The sequence below is a fragment of the Zalophus californianus genome, chromosome X, assembly GCF_009762305.2.
Source record: "Zalophus californianus isolate mZalCal1 chromosome X, mZalCal1.pri.v2, whole genome shotgun sequence".
Taxonomy (NCBI): domain Eukaryota; kingdom Metazoa; phylum Chordata; class Mammalia; order Carnivora; family Otariidae; genus Zalophus; species Zalophus californianus.
The window spans coordinates 31,571,793-31,592,349 of NC_045612.1; the positions used below are offsets into that span (position 1 = coordinate 31,571,793).

The 20,557-nt window shown below is 37.3% G+C and overlaps 1 protein-coding gene across 2 annotated transcripts in view; it reads right to left on the minus strand.

Annotated features, from left to right (window-relative positions):
- WDR44 (WD repeat domain 44) overlaps positions 1-20,557 on the minus strand; it is an 85,746-nt gene that overhangs the window by 37,096 nt on the left and 28,093 nt on the right. For both annotated transcript variants that reach the window (XM_027609368.2, XM_027609367.2), the window contains exons 2-10: positions 19,119-19,152; positions 13,027-13,101; positions 7,314-7,950; positions 6,704-6,834; positions 5,511-5,606; positions 3,486-3,622; positions 2,494-2,577; positions 2,107-2,213; positions 1,197-1,348 (exon numbers count right to left, since the gene is read on the minus strand). In XM_027609368.2, coding sequence (XP_027465169.1) covers positions 1,197-1,348; positions 2,107-2,213; positions 2,494-2,577; positions 3,486-3,622; positions 5,511-5,606; positions 6,704-6,834; positions 7,314-7,950; positions 13,027-13,101; positions 19,119-19,152 — 1,453 coding nt within the window. The remainder of the gene's footprint in view (positions 1-1,196; positions 1,349-2,106; positions 2,214-2,493; positions 2,578-3,485; positions 3,623-5,510; positions 5,607-6,703; positions 6,835-7,313; positions 7,951-13,026; positions 13,102-19,118; positions 19,153-20,557) is intronic.

Sequence of the window (20,557 nt, forward strand, 5' to 3'; positions counted from 1 at the left end):
CGAAGGGGTACATGCACCCCGATGTTTACAGCAGCATTATCAACAATAGCCAAACTATGGAGAGAGCCCAAATGTCCACTAACTGATGAATGGCTAAAGAAGATGTGGTACACACACACACACACACACACACACACACAATGGGATAATACTCAGCGATCAGAAAGAATGCTATCTTGCCATTTGCAATGACGTGGATAGAGCTAGAATGTATTATGCTAAGCAAAATTAAGTCAATCTGAGAAAGACAAATACCATATGATTTCACTCATATGTGGAATTTATTTTTTTTAAGATTTTATTTTTATTTATTTGAGAGGGAGAGAGAGAGAACAGGTGAGAGCACAAGAGCAGGGGAGGGAGAAGCAGACTCCCCACTGAGCAAGGAGCCTGATGTGGGGCCCAATCCCAGGACTCTAGGATCATGACCTGAGCTGAAGGCAGCCACTTAACTGACTGAGCCACCCAGGCGTCCCCATATATAGAATTTAAAAAGAAAACAAATGAACATAAGGGAAGTAATGGGGGGGAAGGAGAGGAAAACAAACCATAAGAGATTCTTTTTTTTTTTTTTAAGGATTTATCCATTCATTTGAGAGAGAGAGAGAGAGAGAGAGAGAGAGAGAGAGAGAGAGCACATGAGTGTAGGGAGGGGCTGAGGGAGAGGGAAACAGAGAATCTCAGGCAGACTCCCCACTGAGCACAAAGCCCTGTGAGGGACTCGATCCCAAAACCCCGAGATTATGACCTGAGCTGAAATCAAGAGTCAGACACTCAACTGACTGAGCCACCCAGGTGCCCCAAACCATAAGAGACTCTTAACGATAGAGAACAAATTGAAGGTTGATGGAGGGAGGTGGAGGGGGGATGGCCTGATGAGTGATGGGTATATTAAGGAGGGCACTTGCTGTAATGAGCACTGGGTGTTGTATATAAGTGATGAATCAATGAATTCTACTCCTGAAACCAATACTGCACAGCATGTTAAATTTAAATAAAAATTTTAGAAACCTTTCAGTTCTTGAAAAATAATTCAGAGACAGACTCTGCATTACCTAGGCATTAAACCATTATTAATATTAATTTACTCTTCTTGAGTCAGGTTAGCAAAATTATATACATAAGAGATTGGCTGTGTACAAGCCAAAGTACTTCTCTCAATGAAAACAATCCTGAAAAATATAAAGGTTGCTTACCATATGTTCACCACTAAGATCTTGCACCACTTTTATCTGATCAAAATCATAAGGTCCTTTGAAACCATGCGCTGCTTTGAATTTGACTGGTCTTGTATATGGCATTCCTTCATCATCACTTGATGAAGGATCATCTTGATCAGTATGAAACACTGAATAGAAAAGCAATATAGAAATCATCACTAGCTAATGTAGATAAAGCTACTATCAGATTTTCATTCTACTGTTTACCAAGAAAATTTATTAAATGGAAAAGCATAGCTATTACTAAATAGCAATATTGGTTAAGAGCACGGGATCTGGTGCCAGACTGTCTGGGTCCAAATCCAGCTGTCATTTATTGTCTGTGTGTCCATAGCCAAAGCACTGGACCTTTTTGTGCCTTGGTTTTCTCATCTATAAAATGGGAGATAATAACAGTACTTACCTCATAGGGTTTTTATGAAGGTTAAATGAATGAATACAGGTCCAAGTGCTTAGAAGAGTGTCTGGCACAAAATAACTACTGTATTAGTGCTTATTAAATAAAATAAATGAGTACAATTACAACAAAGGCACAGGAAGTTAAGATCTGTAAAATTTAGAAAATTTTCCAAATTTTGAAACTATTTATAAAAACTAAATAAACTTATAAAACTAATTTACAATTGATTAATGAACACTCATTTCTTCTAGGTTGCCACAGTTACAAAATATGTACAAATTCATGTTTAATATGACAAATTTATTTTTCTTTCTGCTCATAAAATTAAGTGATACCTAGAATAACATGATTTATTGAACTGCTAAGATGTCTGCTACAAAGGTTTCTTACTTTCAATAAAACAGAATGCTTCTTATAAATCATAGGCTAAATTTGGATGATCACAAATCAATTAAATATTCATTTGCAATGTTCTATTTCACTTACCTTCGTCTCTAACACTTTTAACTTTATTCACAGCACGTTCACCATATTCTTCTGCAAGGTGCTTTGCTCTCTTTACTGATTTTCCTAAGAACTTCTTTAGTTGAGTCCTTACCCAAGATACAAAAAGCCAAAATTATTATTTTTTATAGATTTTATTTATTCATTTATTTGACAGAAAGAGAGTGAGAGAGGGAACACAAGCGGGAGGAGTGGGAAATGGAGAAGCAGGCTTCCCGTGGAGCAGGGAGCCCGATGTGGGGCTCGATCCCAGGAGCTGGGATCATGACCTGAGCTGAAGGCAGATGCTTAACGACTGAGCCACCCAGGCGCCCCGAATTCTCGTATTTTTTAAAAAGCTTGAAATAAAGGAGATGTACTGTAACTCACGTTTTCTGTTTTAACCTTCCACCATCAGTATCTGTTGTCTGAGACTGTAACTTCTCTTCATCATCTGACTGTGCCGCGTCATTACTACAAGAAGGGGAAGAAGGCATTTTAAAAGAAGCCATTTCCCCTACACCTCTCAACAATCCAGGTATACTATATACTCAGGTACTCAGAATAAAACTATGTTAACATACTTTATATAAGTTTACTTTTATTTTTTTAATTTTTTATTATGTTAATCACCATACATTACATCATTAGTTTTTAATGTAGTGTTCTATATAAGTTTACTTTTATTGATGACCCTCAGAATGTAAGACTTGAGAGATCAAAGAAAAGAATCTTTAAGCATGATGTAACGTACAAAATGTAAGTGAAAGCAATTTAGGAACTTATGGAAAACCTACTACCAACAAGGCTTTTTGTTGGACAAAACGTGCTGCACAGAAATGACAAATTAACTACCTCTTCACTCTTCAGGTACATCATGTATTACACTTTATTGAGATTTGCTTTCACAATAATCATTTCTTCGATCTACATACATCTCACAGTAAAGTCAATCACCTCACTCTAAAGCCATTTTCTGACCTACAAAGGTAATAGGTACTATAAGTAGATAATAAGTATTATAAGATAATACTTATAAAATCTGTGGTCTTAAAGCAAGGTTCCAGAAACCAGATCTTCATTGCACATGGCTTTTTACCCTCAATATGTTTCACTAATGTCTCTAGTATTATATAAATCATTTTAAAAGAAAAACAAAATACTATGAGATTTCAGATATATACTGTTTTCCCCAAGTAACTGTATGGTCTTAAGAGAGAATAATGTTGAAGAATACATACATTAACTAACTCTATTTTAATTCCATATTTAAAAAAAGAAGACTGAATGAAACCAAATTAGGGACTGTTATAGTTCATAAACAGAGAAATCTTCACCACTCTGAAATACTACGAATGATAAAGAATAACAATAGGCCATACCTTACATATTCCTTAGTCCTTCTCATGATGTGTAGAGTGAGAGGATTAATACCTGTTGGCAGTTTCTCTTCCGCAAGACTCAAAGGTATTTCTTCTCCAGTATCCAGGTTCTTAATCATGACACTGGCTAAAATTTCCTGAGGTAAAAAATAACACCAAGAGGACCTATAATTTAATTATCTTTTTGAGTCTGCAAAATCCTCAAACATTTAAGCTAAGGACTTTCTAGACACCTTCAGTACTCTGTACAATAATTTTTATCTTTTTTCATGACATACAATTCATACATTGCAAAATGCACTCATTTAATTCAATGATTTTGAGTAAATTCAGAGTTGTACAATAATCACCTTTATTTAAGTTTAGAATATTTCCACTACCTCAAAAAGAAACCCCATACCCATTAAATGTCATACCTCATTCCCCTCTCCTCCCAGCCCCTAGCAACGACTATTCTACTTTTTGTCTCTATGGTTTGCCTATTACAGACATTTCATATAAATCAAATCATCCCGTATGTGGTCTTTTGTGATTGGCTTCTTTTGCTTAGCACGTTTTCAAGGGTCATCCACACTGCAGCATGTGTCAGAACTTCATTCCTTTTAATTGCCAAAAAAACAGTCCATATGGACTGGATATACATTTTATTTAACCATTCATGGGAGATGAACATTTGTGTTGTTTCCACACTTGGCTATTATGAATACTCGTGTACTTTTTTTTTTTTAAAGATTTTATTTATTTATTTGAGAGAGAGAAGAGAGCACACAAGCACTGGCAGGGAGGGGGAAGGGCAGAGGGAGAAGCAGACTCCCCGCTGAGCAGGGAGCCCCATGCAGGATCCTGAGACCATGACTTGAGCCAAAGGCAGACGCTTAACTGACTGAGCCAGCCAGGCGCCCCACTTGTGTACGTTTTTTGTGTGGACATATATTTTCATGTCTATTTGGTGTATACATAGGAGTAGAATTGCTGGATCATGGTAACTCAATGTCTAATGTTTTGAGGAAATGCCATACTGTTTTCCAAAGTACAATAATTTTTTAAAATGTATCATTTAAAAGAAACGAAAGCTGGGGCACCTGGCTGGCTCAGTCGGTGGAGCATGCGGCTCATGATACTGGGGTTCAGTTTGAGCACCACGTTGGATGTAGAGATTACTTAAAAAAAATCCTTAAAAAAAGAAAAAAAGACATGAAAACTAAGATTTTGCTTCAAAACTTTATTCAGAATAAATTGGTCAATCAATGTATACTAAATTTTAATGGTAAGTAAGCACTGAGTCTGCATACACTGTACATCACCTAACAAGTATAAAAACATATAACATCAATTCTTTTTAAACCCACCTTCTATTAAATTTGGGCTTTGTTTTCAATACATTTCTTCTACCACATAATGGTATAAAAAGGTAATTTTAAGTTAGAGTGGCAAACTCCAACATATTAAAAAAACAAAAACTGGGGCGCCTGGGTGGCTCAGTCAGTTAAGCATCTGCCTTTGACTCAGGTCATGATCCCATGATCATGAGTTCTGAGTCAGGCTTCCTGCTCAGCGGGGAGCCTGCTTCTCTCTCTCTCTTCCTCACTTGTGTTCTCTGTCACTCTCTCTATCTCTCAAATAAATAAATAAAATCTTTAAAGACAAAACAAAAACAAACAAACAAACAAAAAACCCCCCCCAAACTGGGATGCCTGGCTGGCTCAGTCAGTATAGCATGTAACTCTTGATTTCAGGGTTGTGAATTCGAGCCCCACACTGGGTGTAGTGTTTACTTAAAAATAAATGAAATATAATAAATTTTTAAAAACTGAGAAAATCAATTTTCATTTTCTCTTTTTGCTTAACAGCAATAAACTTAAATTTTTTTAATCATGGTAAAATATTTTTAGTTGTATAGTTCAGTGGTATTAAGCACACTCACAATGCTGTACAACCATTACCACCATTCATCTTGAGAGTTTCTTCATCTTCTCATTATGATTTTTATATTTTATGTTAAGAACAAAAAGAATCTAACTATACCTCATCAGTAAGCTCTCTCCCAGAGTTGGATCTAGGTCTCTGAGGGCCCATCACTTCACCTGCTATGGTCTGCCCATCAGGTGCTTTTCCATTTTCCTAAAATTACAATTTTATAAACAGAAAGTAGACTGAGTCAATTGCTATAAACATTCAATTATTCATTACCACACAGTTCTAAAGAATCCCATAATTCACATAATGGAGCCTACTGAAAATTTAAATGAAACACTCCATTTCGGTCCTTTATTATTCCCAGCATGCTGAAAAACATTAGGTATCAAAACCATTGCTGCCCATGAAATAATGTCTTAGTCTTGAAAGCAAATAAATGTTCTACTTGAACGTGACCCAAAAGCAGTTCTCTATTAGCAGAGTGCCATTAATCAGGGCTATACTTGTGCTTATCTCGAAGGCAGGGGTTGGCAAACTTTTACTATAAAGAGCCAGAGAGTAAATGTTTTAGGCTTTCTGCTTCACATATAGTGTCTGTCACATATTCTTTTTTTTTTTTCTTTTCCTTACACTCCTTTAAAAATGTAAAGACCATTCTTAGCTCAGGGACTCTAGATAAACAGGCTACTGCCAGTCTCTGCTCTAAGGCTATGACAAGACTGAAGGGCCTTATCTCCCAGTCTGCTAACCTGTCCCTACCACTGCTACCGTGTAAGTAAGCCTTGAGTCCCAGAAACTGGGCTATAGTAAAAAATCCTGCTATCACGTGTTTTCTATTGCCTCATATATGGATATATAGCCTAGTATAGGGTTTTTTTCATGATTAGTAAAGGAAATTATAAATAAAAGTCCTCAGTTTTGACCACCATAGGTAAGGTAAATGAAGACTGTAGTTGATGTTTATTAACATAATAATATTACAAATAGCGGCATCTTTCATTTTTTTTGATTGCCTACTGCATGCCAGGTACTTGGCATACTTTAGCTCATTTCATCCTTGCAAGATACCTTCAAGGAAGGTTTTCCCCTCATTTTTATCAATGGGAAGTCTGAAACTTAGATATTAAATAGTTTGTTAGAATCACCTAGCTATATAGTAGCAGAGCTAAAAAAGGGATGTAAGGCCAGGTTTTAAGGACAAGGAAATATTCTGCCTGGAGAAGAAGGTTCAACAAGCAACAAACCAGACAGCTACAGAAAGTTGTTAAAGCCTCTATCAAATATAACATGAATTCACCAACCTGGGCAGTAACTACTTTATCTCCACTGGTAGCACTTGCCAAGTCAAGAGAAGGCTGAGAATCCTTGACTGTATTCTCTGAAGCCATGTTCGTACTTAGGAGAGTATCAGATGTAATATTCTCTTTGGGAACTGCAATGACGATGATGATAATAATAATGGTGATGATGATAATGGCAACAACTAGTATTTATATAGGACCTTATATAGAGCTTGAAAAGTGCTTTAACCTTTGTCTGATTCTTACAACAATCCCATGAGAAAGTGGTTTTATTACTCATTTTATATATGGAGAAACCAGGGTTCAAACAAGTTATTTCAATTCCTCAAAGCTATACAACTGATACACGAAGAGATCTACATCTTGAATTCAGATCTTAAGTTTCCAATGGTAACAGATTTGAAAGTTTGAAGTCTACTAAAATGTTCGAACATAGTAACTTACTACCAATATAAACATTTTCACTTTTTATTACTAAAATAACTTCTGTAACTTGGTCATGGTCATCGATGTGGTTGTATACAGCATAAACTGAAACAAAACCAGAAAGTCAGATAGTTTCAACTCCAAAATCTCTTCACAAAAAGTTATTTCTCAATTAAATACTTGCCGTCTAGATCAGGCGTTTTAAGGGCCTCAAACTCCAATTCACTTTTCTTTTTTCTTGGTGGTGGAGCAGGTCGAGATGGAGGCGGGGGCCTAGGAGGTGGGAAATTAGTTGGAGGGGGAGGGCGTGCTGGAACAGGCTTCTTTGTACTAGCCACAATGTCAGGTTCTGGAGTAAGCTGTCTTGGGGGTTTAGCGGGAGCCACTTCTTCCATGGCAGCAAAATCTTTAGTAGATAAAGAGTTTGAGGACACAGGTTCTAGAACATCACTTCCTTTGACTTCCATGGCTTCTTTGTTCAATACTTCTGTTTCAGTTTCAGGCACATTATGCTGCTCAGTTGAACTTATTTCAGTTAACTTAGTGATTTCATCTACTGACTTCTCATAGGTGTCATCAGAAGGAAAACATCTTTTAGATTCTAATTCAGTTTCTTCAATTGCATTCTGACTCTCTGCCTTTTTGGAATCTTCCTGTAGTACCTGATCTATGGCTAACAGTCCAGGTATATTGCTAAGATCTGTTCCAGCTACAAGAGAACTGCCAGTAGCCTGGTCAGAGTGTCCCTTTCCTTTGGAATCCGACGAGTCATCTTCCAGCTGTAGTACTTTCTGACTCTCCTCAATAATGCTTTCAATAATCTAATGAAAGGTTAAAAAGCAGTTTTTTAAAAAATGAGGCTATTTCCACGAACATAACAGCTAATAATTTACATAGTACTTACTACGTGCCAGGGAATGTTCTTAACACTTTACATTTTTAATCTTTACAATAACCGTATGAGACAGCACTCTTAATATTATCATTACACAAATGAAGGAACAAAGGTATAGAGGGATCAAGTGATTTGTCCAAGGACAAAGAGCTAGTAAGTGATAAGTTGGCAAAAATCCTGGGAGTTTGGTTCCAGAATCTGAACTCTTAACCATTATAATAGGGAATCTGTTAGTATGTATAATTACAAAAGTTCAACCAACCCTGTAAAATAAAGTTCAGACCTAAATTTACATTCAGACTCTTCATGTCATTGTTCATTTACATACTTATGCCAAGTTAGTTACAGTAACAACCTACTGCTTTGGGCCTAGTTAACATAACCATGAGAATCAAAACCACCTAGCACAAGAATTCGGATTGTTTAGTTCTGAACTGAAGCCTAAGACAGAAAAAGCCAGCAGATGCAGGAAGATTAACATTCTTAAACAAACTACACCTAATACCCCACTATTCAGAGAAATGGCAGGACCATGAAGAGAGTTCAGACACTCAGCTCACCTTGCCTTTTCCCTGTTTTATTTCTTTTCTGTAGCTGAAAAATACAGATGGGGTTTCTATATCTTCTACTAACATTTAGAAGAAAAGATATTTTCTACCTAGTACTGTCATTATTACCACATAAAATCTCCCAGTCTACTTATCTTTCCACCATGCCCAACCATGGATGACTTCTGCTTTCTCAATTCCTTGGCTCCAGAAAGTTAACAGAACGTGTCACACAGCCATCCTGACTGGGCTTACCACAAATTCATGCTGACCTGAACTGGACATGACTGCTGCTCAGGGATACTCCTCCCTGATTTCCCAGCATAGTCCACATAATGATTTTTCTCAACCTTCAAATTTTTAGCCTAGTCTCTTTTTTTTAAGATTTAATTTATTTGGGGCGCCTGGGTGGCTCAGTCGTTAAGCGTCTGCCTTCGGCTCAGGTCGTGATCCCTGGGTCCTGGGATGGAGGCCCACATCAGGCTCCCTGCTCAGTGGGAAGCCTGCTTCTCCCTCTCCCTCTGCTTGTGTTCCTTCTCTCACTGTGTCTCTCTCTGTCAAATAAATAAATAAAATCTTAAAAAAAAAGATTTAATTTATCTGATAAAGAGAGAGAGCATAAGCAGGAGGGCGGGGGTGGGGGGAGTGGCAGAGGGAGAGGGAGAAGCAGGCTCCCCACTGAGCAGGGAGCCCGACATGGGGCTGGATCCCAGGACCACCTGAGTGGAAAACAGATGCTTAACCAACTGAGTCACCCAGGCACCCCTTATCTTAGTTTTAATCACACTTTTAGCACAGGAATATTAACTAGAATCCACCTACTTTGTCAATTCGGTGGTTACTGAGCACTGAGAACCTTAGTGATAACAGAAGCCAGTGGGTTTAAGAATGAGTAAGAGGTGACAACATAGAGATAGCCAGCACAATCTATGTTTTCAAAAAGCTTGGCTACAAATGGAAAAGGCTGCAAGAAAGTGATCCAGCATTTTTAAAGCTGAGGGGAAGGAGCCAATAGAAAGTAAGATAACAAAGTTCTGGAGAGGAAAAGAATTAGGCCAGTACACATATTTTCTATTTAATCATCACACAGGCCTTGAGGTAGCTAGATTATCTCCCTTCTACAGAAACAAGAATCTGAGGTAAAGGCATTAAGAATTTTGTCCAAGAAAAAAAAAAATTTTGTCCAAGGTCCCACAGCTAGTTAACTACAAAGTCAAAATTGAAATCCAGGTTTTTCTCAGAAATCCAGTGTTTTGTATATTATACCATGCTACTTTGGACAGGGAAAAAAAATAATACTAAGTTCTCAGACTTGAAAACGAGGCAAAAGATGAAAACAAATTTGCAGGTAAGGGAAGTGAAAGCAGATGAAAAGGAGTGAATACAGGCTTCTTAGTCTCTAATGTCTACGTGCAGTCAGAAACAAGGTTATCTGCTGAAAGCAAGCAGGATACATGTGGGCACAGTGAGCATGAAGTGACTGTAAAGGTCTGAAATAATCACTATGCATAATGGAAAGGCTAATGCCAGAGAGGGATTAAAATGAGGTTAAAAATCACAAGTCTTCCCCAATCCCTTATCCTTTCACTGAACTATCAATCTTACCATTCACTATAGTATGAACTATAATATAAACAAAGTAGTATATGGGCTAGCTCTATATAAATACTTTCTCCATAGCAGATAATTAGCTTTTGAAACACAAGGCCCATATTTTCTCCCTCTTGATACGCCCTCATAGCACCTACGTATAGTACCTAACCCTGTATTTTTTTCCCCCCCTGGGTTTCAGGAGGTAGCAAACAGGGAAAGACCAAGAGAACAGTGCAAATCAAGACCAACATAGAGATGAACATGCTAAAGCAACTGTTAGCTTCACATCGCCTCCCTGCTTCAAAAAACTCACTGATCTTCCAGTGACTGTAAAATAGAAATCAGATGTTTTAGTATGACATAAGAGGCATTCCCATAGTTTGGCCCTAACTTTGGGCTCTAGTCTGATTTGCAACCATTCTGCACATCTCTCTTCTCCATGCCTTTGGTTATGCCTTTCAACTCTCATCTTTCCCTGTCCAAATCTTATCCATTCATCAAGAACCAGCTCAGACGTTACTTCCTCCATGAGGTCTTCCCCATTCCTATCCTCAAGCAGTAAGTCAAGTCTCCCTTTCTGTTCTTATAATAGTTTGTAAGTATATGAACACTTTACATTCAGTTTTGTGTTTAACTAATTTCCTCTACTAAAACATAAGCTCCTGGGGACAGGGACTGTGTCCTGCCTGGAGCAGCGTAAATCCCCACAGCCTTTATCTCATTCATATGTGATACTTAAATCAACTAAAAAGACTAGAACTTAAAAAGTGAGACCTAGTCTTAAGCTTCAATCAACTGCTCCATAATGTTTACTATTTTTTCAGTTTCTAAAGTCTCCTTAAAAATCATTTTTAGCCACTATTACTTACCCTAAGAAAAATTTCTTAAAAAGGAAAAGAAAAACTCTAGTGGAAAAAAATAGAAACATTTCAAGTTTTCAACAATAAAAATGGCTAGATGCGTTGTAATATACTTGCTTGATAGAAACTGACACATCAAATGAAAACTGAGTATTGAAATTGTATAGAAATATGATGAAAATAATGGTAAGAGAAAAAAGTAAAATATAGAATTCTATCTACACTATTATTAGGCAAAGAAAACCAAAACAAAACAAAAATGCATGCAAATGGGTGAGACCCAGAAAGGAATGCTGAAAAATTAAGACAGCTGTTTGTTACAGTGTAGAACTGTGGGCAACTTCTGATTTAAAAAGAAAAAAAAGATGGCATTACTTTTGTTATCTTATTTATACTGATACACAATACCATTTCTCCCCCAAAAATTCCTTTTGAGGGAAAAAAGTTGATCAATATTAAAATATAGAGTCCAGGGGCGCGTGGGGGGCTCAGTCGGTTAAGTGTCTGCCTTCAGCTCAGGTCATGATCCCAGAGTCCTGGGACTGAGTCCTGCATGGGGCTCCTTGCTCAGCAGGAAGCCTGCTTCTTGCTCTGCCTGCTCCTCCTTCCCGCTGGTGCTCACTCACTCTTTCTTTCAAACAAATAAAAAAAATCTTTAAAAACATATATATAGAGAGAGTTCATTGGGGCGCCTGGGTTCAGCATTGGACTTTTTTTTTTTAAGATTTTATTTATTTATTTGTCACAGAGGGAGAGAGAGAGAGAACAGAAGGGGGAGTGGCAGGCAGAGGGAGAAGCAGGCTCCCTGCTGAGCAAGGAGCCCGATGTGGGACCCGATCCCAGGACCCTGGGATCATGACCTGAGCCGAAGGCAGATGCTTAACCAACTGAGCCACCCAGGCGTCCCTTGGCATCGGACTCTTGATTTTGGCCCAGATCATAATCTCAGGGTTGTGGAATTGGGCTCCATGCTCGGCGTGAAGTCTGCATGATGCTCTCTCTTCTCTCTGCTCCTCCCCCCTCTTTCTCCCTCCCTCTCTAATAAACTAAACTAAACTAAAATAACACTTAAAATATGGAGTCTATTAAATTTATAAATTCCATAAGGGTAGAACAATGGATCTTTATCAAGGGCGATTTTGCCCAGCACTCCTCCCCAGACATTTGGTGATGTCTGTTAGACATTTTTAGTTGTCATGATAGTGTGCGGGTAGGGAGGAATCTATTGACATCTAGTGGGTAGAAGCCAGGGACGCTGCTAAATATCCTACAATGCACAGAAAAGTCTCTCCTTCCCTCTGCAACAAAAAATTATTTAGCCCAAAGTGTCACTATTGAGAAACTCTGGGATAGAGAATGTGTTATGTTGCTCGTCTCCAGAAACCCACTGGCTAGAACAGGGCCAAGGGCACAGAAAATACTCACAAGTAGTATAACTGAATGAACACACAGCATCCTTTCTCCTTGGGTTTTATCCTGATACTGTGAACTACCCTTTGTCAAAATTTTTATCTTGTGCTCAGTCTCTTCTAGTAAACCAAACTCTGAAGCTTTAAAGCAACAATTCTTTAAAAGGTATCAAAGGCACTTTCAGAGTAATGACTTCTTGTAACCTCTAACTGCTAAAGACGTCAGAATTTGCTGCGCTGAGCTTTTCAATACCTTTAACTCTTGGTAGTAACTTCAAGAATAGCTACAGCTTATTCTAATAAAAATACAAGCATAAAAAATAAAAATACATTACAAAACATTTTTTCAAAATACTGTTTCAAGGAACAATTATGGATTAGTTTGCTTATGAAATGACCTCTAAAAAGCCTGATGTGTCTTCAATCTCAAACTCAAGATTCAAGGAACATTTATTGAACATCCACCAAGTACAAAGCACTATACTAAAAGAATATAGAAAATTTTTCTTTAAATACACGATATACATATATATGACATCTGTTAAACTAATGCTGACATTGTATCTTTTTTTTTTTTTTTAATCTTACCAACCTTTTTAGACACATCTTGTTTCAATTCTTGTACAGGAGACTCATTTCCAACTTTGTGTGCAGTATTCTCAGTTTCCTATATTAAAAAGAAAAAGAGATCAAATGATGACATCTTTTCTTTAAAATTGTTTAAGATGGGTACAAATTAGAAAACATAGCATTAACAAAGCAAAGCCCATAAAGGGCTTAGATGTTTGTCTAAGGAAAGATGCCCAGATATTTTATGCAAAGTGGGACAATGTGATTTGTATAAGGTTACCAAGTCAGCAATTTTCTATATTTCTACAGCAATAGGTTATTTTCCTATAAATGAGCTCATCTTTTTAACATTAAAAACTGTATAGGAAGATAAAAACTACCAAGTACCTCCGTAGCTTAAAAAGATGAAGGATTTAAAGCAAACGGCTGAATCAGAAATGCTATTTTTCTCAGAATATTGCTCCACAAAATGCATAAATATAAAAGTACATAATGCAGAAAACCACATTCAGAGAATAGTTTTCTTAAAAACGCTACATGCTTTAGATGAAAGGAATCAAGACACCAGAAGTTAAAGTCCCCCAAACAGTAATAGAAGAAATTAAACCCACCAAAAATACATATATATCTACGTATACATTCATATACACATACGTACATATATATATATATTTGGGAGGTTAGAGAAGGTAGAAATGGATACGGCTTTTCTGCTGGAAAAAAAAATTCTGGTAAAATAAGACAATTATACATTTGCAAATGTAAACATAGTATTCACCTCCATCCTAAATTGTCATTATGTTTACAGAAGTATAACAATTTGAATGCTAGTAATGATACTGAGAAAAAAAAACTTTTCATAATTTTTGGTACACATCACAGAGTTAAAGGTCACAATAACCACTTCTGACAGATAAGCAACCTAAGGCACATAACGATGTATGTAAGTATCAAGGTAGCACTTATACAAATGTTAGGATATGATCATGATAGGTGCTGTGATAAAATTACTCCAGATCAATATAATGCTGAAGACTTAATGTGCTAAAGAAATTTCTGTAGAACTTCCGATCTCTTCAAGCTGAAAAGTTGTTTCATGGAATTTTAAGTGTCAGGTAAAATCCAAACTCTACCACAACCCATGAGGGCCTACATCTTTGACATCTCTATTTCTCACCTCCCTTGTCCACCACAACCCCACAATCACACTTTGGCCAATTGGATGGTTCTTTACCATCCTTAGGGTGATAGCTCAAGGGTTATCACATTAGAAAAACCTTCCCTGACCACCTTAAAATAGCCTTACCTGCTTAACTGTCTATCACATTATCTGTTTCTTCACTGTACTTATCTCCATCTGAAATGACCCTGTCTACTTACTTATATTTTTGTCTCTTCCCTGCCCCGCTAGAATGTAAGCTCCACGAGAGCAAGGGCTTTGTTCTGTCTACTACTATGTACCCAGTACACCTAAAAGAGTGCCAGGCAAAAGTAATCATTTCTAAATGAATGTTGAATAATGCATGGCTCTGGCTTTTCTTCAGTAAATACACATATCTTAAGTTTATATATCTTTAATCAAATCCTGGTTTTAAACTAAAAGAAAAAGGACTCTAATCAAAACCAATTAGTAAGATAATCTTGACAAGATGAAGGACAGAGAATACTTGAAAGGCTGATGGTCATTAAGTATAATTAATGCATATTAGAGAAACACCTTCAACTATCTTACGAATTAACTATATTTATCCAAATATCCTCCAATAACTGTTCATTAGTAGGAAAATCAGAAGCACTATACAATATTAATTCCATAGGTATGTTCCCGAAATTAACCTAAGCAAAAATACACACTAATAATTCCTGTACCTCAATTTAATTTGTTTGAATTAAGTACTTACAACCATCACAGATTAACATTCTCACACTGATCAAAACTGGAAGCAGTGGTTAGACTTCTATTTTATGTAGCTTTAACAAAACTCTCTTGGACTTTGAACCTTTGAAAGGTATCAACCTCTACAAGGTAAACTGTGGTTAAGTCACAAGCTTAATGGGGCGATATGGGCACCTACCAGAGGATCTAATCTCTAGAGAAGTTAATCAGAAGGTTTCTTAGTAAAACCTGATTTAGTGCATATATAGTCATCTATGATTCTCTCTCAGTGATGTCTAAGGTCCAGGTCCTTTCCCTAGCACCTTGATCAGGCTGTGGAGGTAAAGCAATGGAAGCCAAGAATGTGCCTGCAGACAACCAACACCAACTCAGACTTCAGACACTCCTCATTTATTACCTCCTTTTGGAGATGGGCTGCCGCATTATTAAAGCACGGGGCCTACCAAATCCCAGCTTCCCACCATCAGGCCATTTCTTTAATCCATGCCTATCACAACCTCAGAAATATACTTCCTTAAGAGGTATGGTAGCGGGGGGCGCCTGGGTGGCTCAGTCAGTTCAGCGTCTGCCTTCAGCTCAGGTCATAATCTCAGGGTCCAGGGATCGAGCCGCATCGGGCTCCCTGCTCAATGGGGAGTCTGCTTCTCTCTCCCCCTCTGCCCCTCTCCTCCTCCCTCTCTCCCCACTGCTCATGCACTCTCTCTCTCAAATAAACAAAACCTTTAAAAAAAGAGAGATATGGTAAGATCATTCAATTTCTAGCAATTCACTCCACTGTTTCCCTCCATCTCTGTTGGATATTAGAGAGCTGCTTGTACCCTTCTCATAGTATTCAGTTCTACAATTTGAGCTTTTTAATTTTAATAAGCACACCCAACAAAAAAAATCATTTTCACAAATAATTTGTACAAAAGTAATCTACACTTGGGGTGCCTGGGTGGCTCAGTCGGTTAAGTATCTGCCTTCGGTTCAGGTCATGATCCGAGGGTCTACGGATCAAGTCCCGCAACCGGCTCCCTGCTCAGCAGAGAGCGTGCTTCTCCCTCTCCCTCGGCTGCTCCCCCTGCTTGTACTCTGTGTGTCAAATAAATAAATGAAATCTTCAAAAAAAAAAAAGTAACCTACACTCTAGGAAATTTTCATTATTATCTACTAAAGCTAAAAATTCAGTTATTAAAAAATTCAGGTCACTTCTAGTTTTTACTAGTGAGGAAGGGAAAGCTATTCACAATGACTAAAGTGAAATTTTATATATTTACTTATTTACTTTTTAAAGTTTATTTATTGTTTTTATTTTTTGGTAATCTCTACCCCCAACATGGGGCTCAAACTCATGACTCTTAGATCAAATAAGAGTTGCATGCTCTTCCGACTGAAGCAGCCAGGTGCCCCAAAAGTGAAATTTTAAAAAATGTTTGAGAGATGTGACCCCTACTCTCTTTTGCTGAGAAGAGGAAAAGAAAAAATCACCAAGAAACAACTTTTAAATAGTGGTCACGTCCGTCCATCGATTCCTATCAACACATTCCCTTTGTCCAAGTCTCAAGTCTTGACATTCTAACTGCCTCTTAACAGTTCTCTCTGCACTTAGTCTTTCTTCCAAACTACTTCCCACCCTTCCACCACTTAGCTGTTGTTAATTCCCCAGCAAAAAAAAAAAAATCTGAAGAGCACAACTGTTAAAGACATATAAAAATTGACTTTTAAAATGTCTTGCTTCAAAATTTTAAAGCCCAGAGTTCTTTTTTTAAAGATTTTATTTATTTATTTATAGAAAAGTGGGGGGCGGGGGAGAGAGAGGGACAAGATGACTCCATGCGGAGCCCGTGGGGCTCAATCCCACAACCCTAAGATCATGACTTGAACAGAAACCTAGTGTCCGAAGCTTAACCGACTGAGCCACCCAGGTGTCCCAAAGCCCAGAGTTCTTAAGCTGACATTTGAGGTTCATCGAAATCTGGCCCAACTTTACTTTTCCATCATTTCACTGCTAAAACATTTACATAGGTTACACAAGTCTTTCAATGCTCCCAGCAAATTCTATACCTTTGCATATTAATGAGCTGATATTATTGCCTAACATACAATGCTTTCCGGATTTTTCTCTATCTGCCTATGCAGATCTCTCCCAATTTTCAAAGCCCAACACAAGTTCTACCTCCTCCCTGAAACTTTTCTCTGCTATTCCAGGTACCTACGCTCTCCTGTTGTTCTATCTCCCCCTTCCTCCTCCAAACTCCTTGGAGCACTTAAAGTCTATTCTGTTCTACAAACACAAATATCTCATATACATTCCTCTTCTGTGAGACTGTAAAATCATAAACTCAGGACAATATCAAACTTTTCTTTGGATTGCTTAATATCAATAGATAGGCTGTTATACATGATATGTACTCAATGGTCTGAGTACATAGTCTGAATACCATAGACTACTATTTGATAATAAAAAGGAATAAACCATTGATACATGCAACAATTTGGATCTCAATCCTTTGGGCCAGTCTCAAAAGGTCACACACTATATGACTGCATTTATGGGATATTCTCAAATGACATTACAGAAATGCAAAACAGCTTAGTGGCTGCCTAGGGTTAGGGATGATGTGAGGGAGGGCGTGGGTGTGACTTTATAAAAGGGTAGCACAAGGGAGACCTTTGCGGTGATGAAAAAGATCTGCATCTTGTGGTGGCAGTTACACAAATATACATATGTAATAAACTGAAGCAAAACCATAAACTCATATTGTACCAATGTCAAATTTCTGGTTTTGATATTGTACTATAATTAAGATATAACCACTGGGTGAAATGGATGACGGATACACGGGAGTTCTCTGTACTACATTTGCAGCTTCTTGTAATCTGTAATTATTTCAAAATAAAAAGTAAAAAGAACAATATCCAATTTTGTGTTTATTTACTAAATATGTATATTTTCTAACTAATTTTATTCAAGTTAAGCACAATCTATAATTAGAGATAAAATAAATTTCACAAATCTATTTTCTTATAACCTATAAATATCTTAGAGCTAAGTGGCTTTTAAAACCTACAGGCATAAACAGCAATTGTCTCTGGATATGGGGATTGGGAGGTGGAGGATGAGGAACGAGAGGGAAGCTACATTTTCAACCATCTACTTTTTGTACTGAGCAAATTTTAACCATGTCCATGCATTATTTTTAAAAATTATTTTTATCAAATAGAGTAAATACGAGAACTTTTATAAAATACAAGGAATGAAGAATTATGATATAACCTTTCTTAAGCACTCAGTTTAAGAAAAAGAACATTACCATTAGCTTTCAATCTCTTGCATAGCCTTCTCCATTTTCATTGCCTTCTTTCTCCCTCAGAGATGATGGATACCTTGAATTTTGTGTTTATCATTCCCTTGCTCTTCTTTATAGTTTTACTGTGTTTCTATCTCTAAACAACATATTCTTTCCTTTTTCATGTTTTTGAACTTAATATAAATGGAATCTTACTGTATGTATCTTACTGTGACTTTTCTCCTACTCAACACTATGGTGCTCAAATTCATCTATGTCATTGCATATAACCAATTCATTCATATCTACTGCTGTAGACTATGCCATAAGAACATACCACAATTTAACAAAGAGATCAGTATCCAATGTGTATAAATAGAAGGTAGGAACACTGGTACTAAAAAAAAAAAAAAATACAGCACGTTTGAGATCATACATACATTATATACAGACATACTCAAACATACACATACAGTGTATATTTGATGTAAATAGTTCTGTTTGGAAATTCTTGGACTTAAGATAGCTCTCACTGGCATAATGTCTCAATACTGAACTCCTTTGCTTGGAGCTAAGGCTGGGATTGATTTTTATATAGAGTGATGACACCAAAGCATGTGCCCATACAAGTGTTTTGGTTATTCCACATTTTTGTCATGCAAGTATTATTTTTTCAATTAACATACACATGTATTTTATAGTATTCTTCTATTCCAAAATTACAAAATTGGTGGAAATCTGAAAAATTTACAGTCCCTTCCTTATAGCACAATATTTGTTATTTCTAGAGTACCCAATCACACCTAGTAAGATACAGGGACAATATTATTTAGCAAAAAATAAGTAACAGCAAAAGCAAGAAAATGAAGATTTACATAAAATAGTAAAATGAATGAGAAGTGTACACAACTTATAGAAATATAACTCTCAGAAAACACAACTTACCTTTAATGTTGAAATCCCAACCTTTCCTGGAGACCTATACAGAAATAAAAGGAAGGAGGTGTTGAATAGTGGAAGCACGAAGGGAAATATTTCTATACATTTATTAAAGAGAAGCCCACATTTAAAAAAACATTTATATAGTTTGTGATTGAAAAAAGTCTTCTGTGCACATAGAAAGTGTAGAAAACATAAAAAAGTAGAGAAGAAAATACAAGTGACCCATAATCCTACAATCTAGAGATCTGAGTATGTACCTTTTGTTTTCCCAGGTACTTACGATGTATAATACTATAACAAGCATCCTTGTAAATAAAATTTTGTGCTCCTCCATGATAAATTTCTTTTTTTTTTAAAGATTTTATTTATTTATTTGAGAGAGACAGAGAATGAGAGATAGAGAGCACGAGAGGGAAGAGGGTCAGAGGGAGAAGCAGACTCCCCGCTGAGCAGGGAGCCCGATGTGGGACTCGATCCCGGGACTCCAGGATCATGACCCGAGCCGAAGGCAGTCGCCCAACCAACTGAGTCACCCAGGCGCCCCCATGATAAATTTTTTTAAGATTTTTTTAAAAATTTATTTGACAGACAGAGACACAGTGAGAGAGGGAACACAAGCAGGGGGAGAAGCAGGAGAGGGAGAAGTCGGCTTCCCACTGAGCAGGGAGCCTGATGTGGGGCTCGATCCCAGGACCCGAGCAAAAGGCAGACACTTAACAACTGAGCCACCCAGGTGCCCCCATGATAAATTTCTTTAAAATAAGTTTTCTAGGGGCGCCTGGGGGCTCAGTCGGTTAAGCTTCCAACTCTTGACTTCAGCTCAGGTCATGATCTCAGGTTCCTGAGATCGAGCTCCCAGTAGGGCTTCACATTGGGTGTGGAGCCTGCTTAAGATTCTCTCTCTCCCTCTCCCTTCGCCCCTCCCCTCCCAGGTCATGTGCTCTCTCTCTCTCTAAAAATAAGTAAATTTTAAAACAAAAATCAAAACAAACAAAAAAACCCCCAGTAGCTATATAAAATAGTGCCTACCATTTAATTGTAGTACCTGGACAATATTACTTCATGTTAACAAAGGACAATTTCCAGAAATGAAAAATATATTCCCAATTATATGACTTCCCTGGCAAACCTATACTGCTATGTAACAAAATCCTCTTTATCCAGAGGTAATTAGGACCAACGCTATTCTGATTTTTAAAAAAAGGAAAAAAGAGGGGTGCTTGGTTGGCTTAGTAGGTTAAGCCTCAGACTCTTGATTTTATCTCAGGGTGGTGAAATCAAGTCCTGCATTGGGCTCCACCCTCAGTGGGGAGTCTGCTTCTCTCCTTCTCCCTCTGTCCCTCCCCCTGCTCATTCAAGCACACTCTCAAATAAATAAATCTTTAAAAAAAGAAAAAAAAAGATTCCACACAAAGGATGTCTAAAACAATATAAGTGCAATC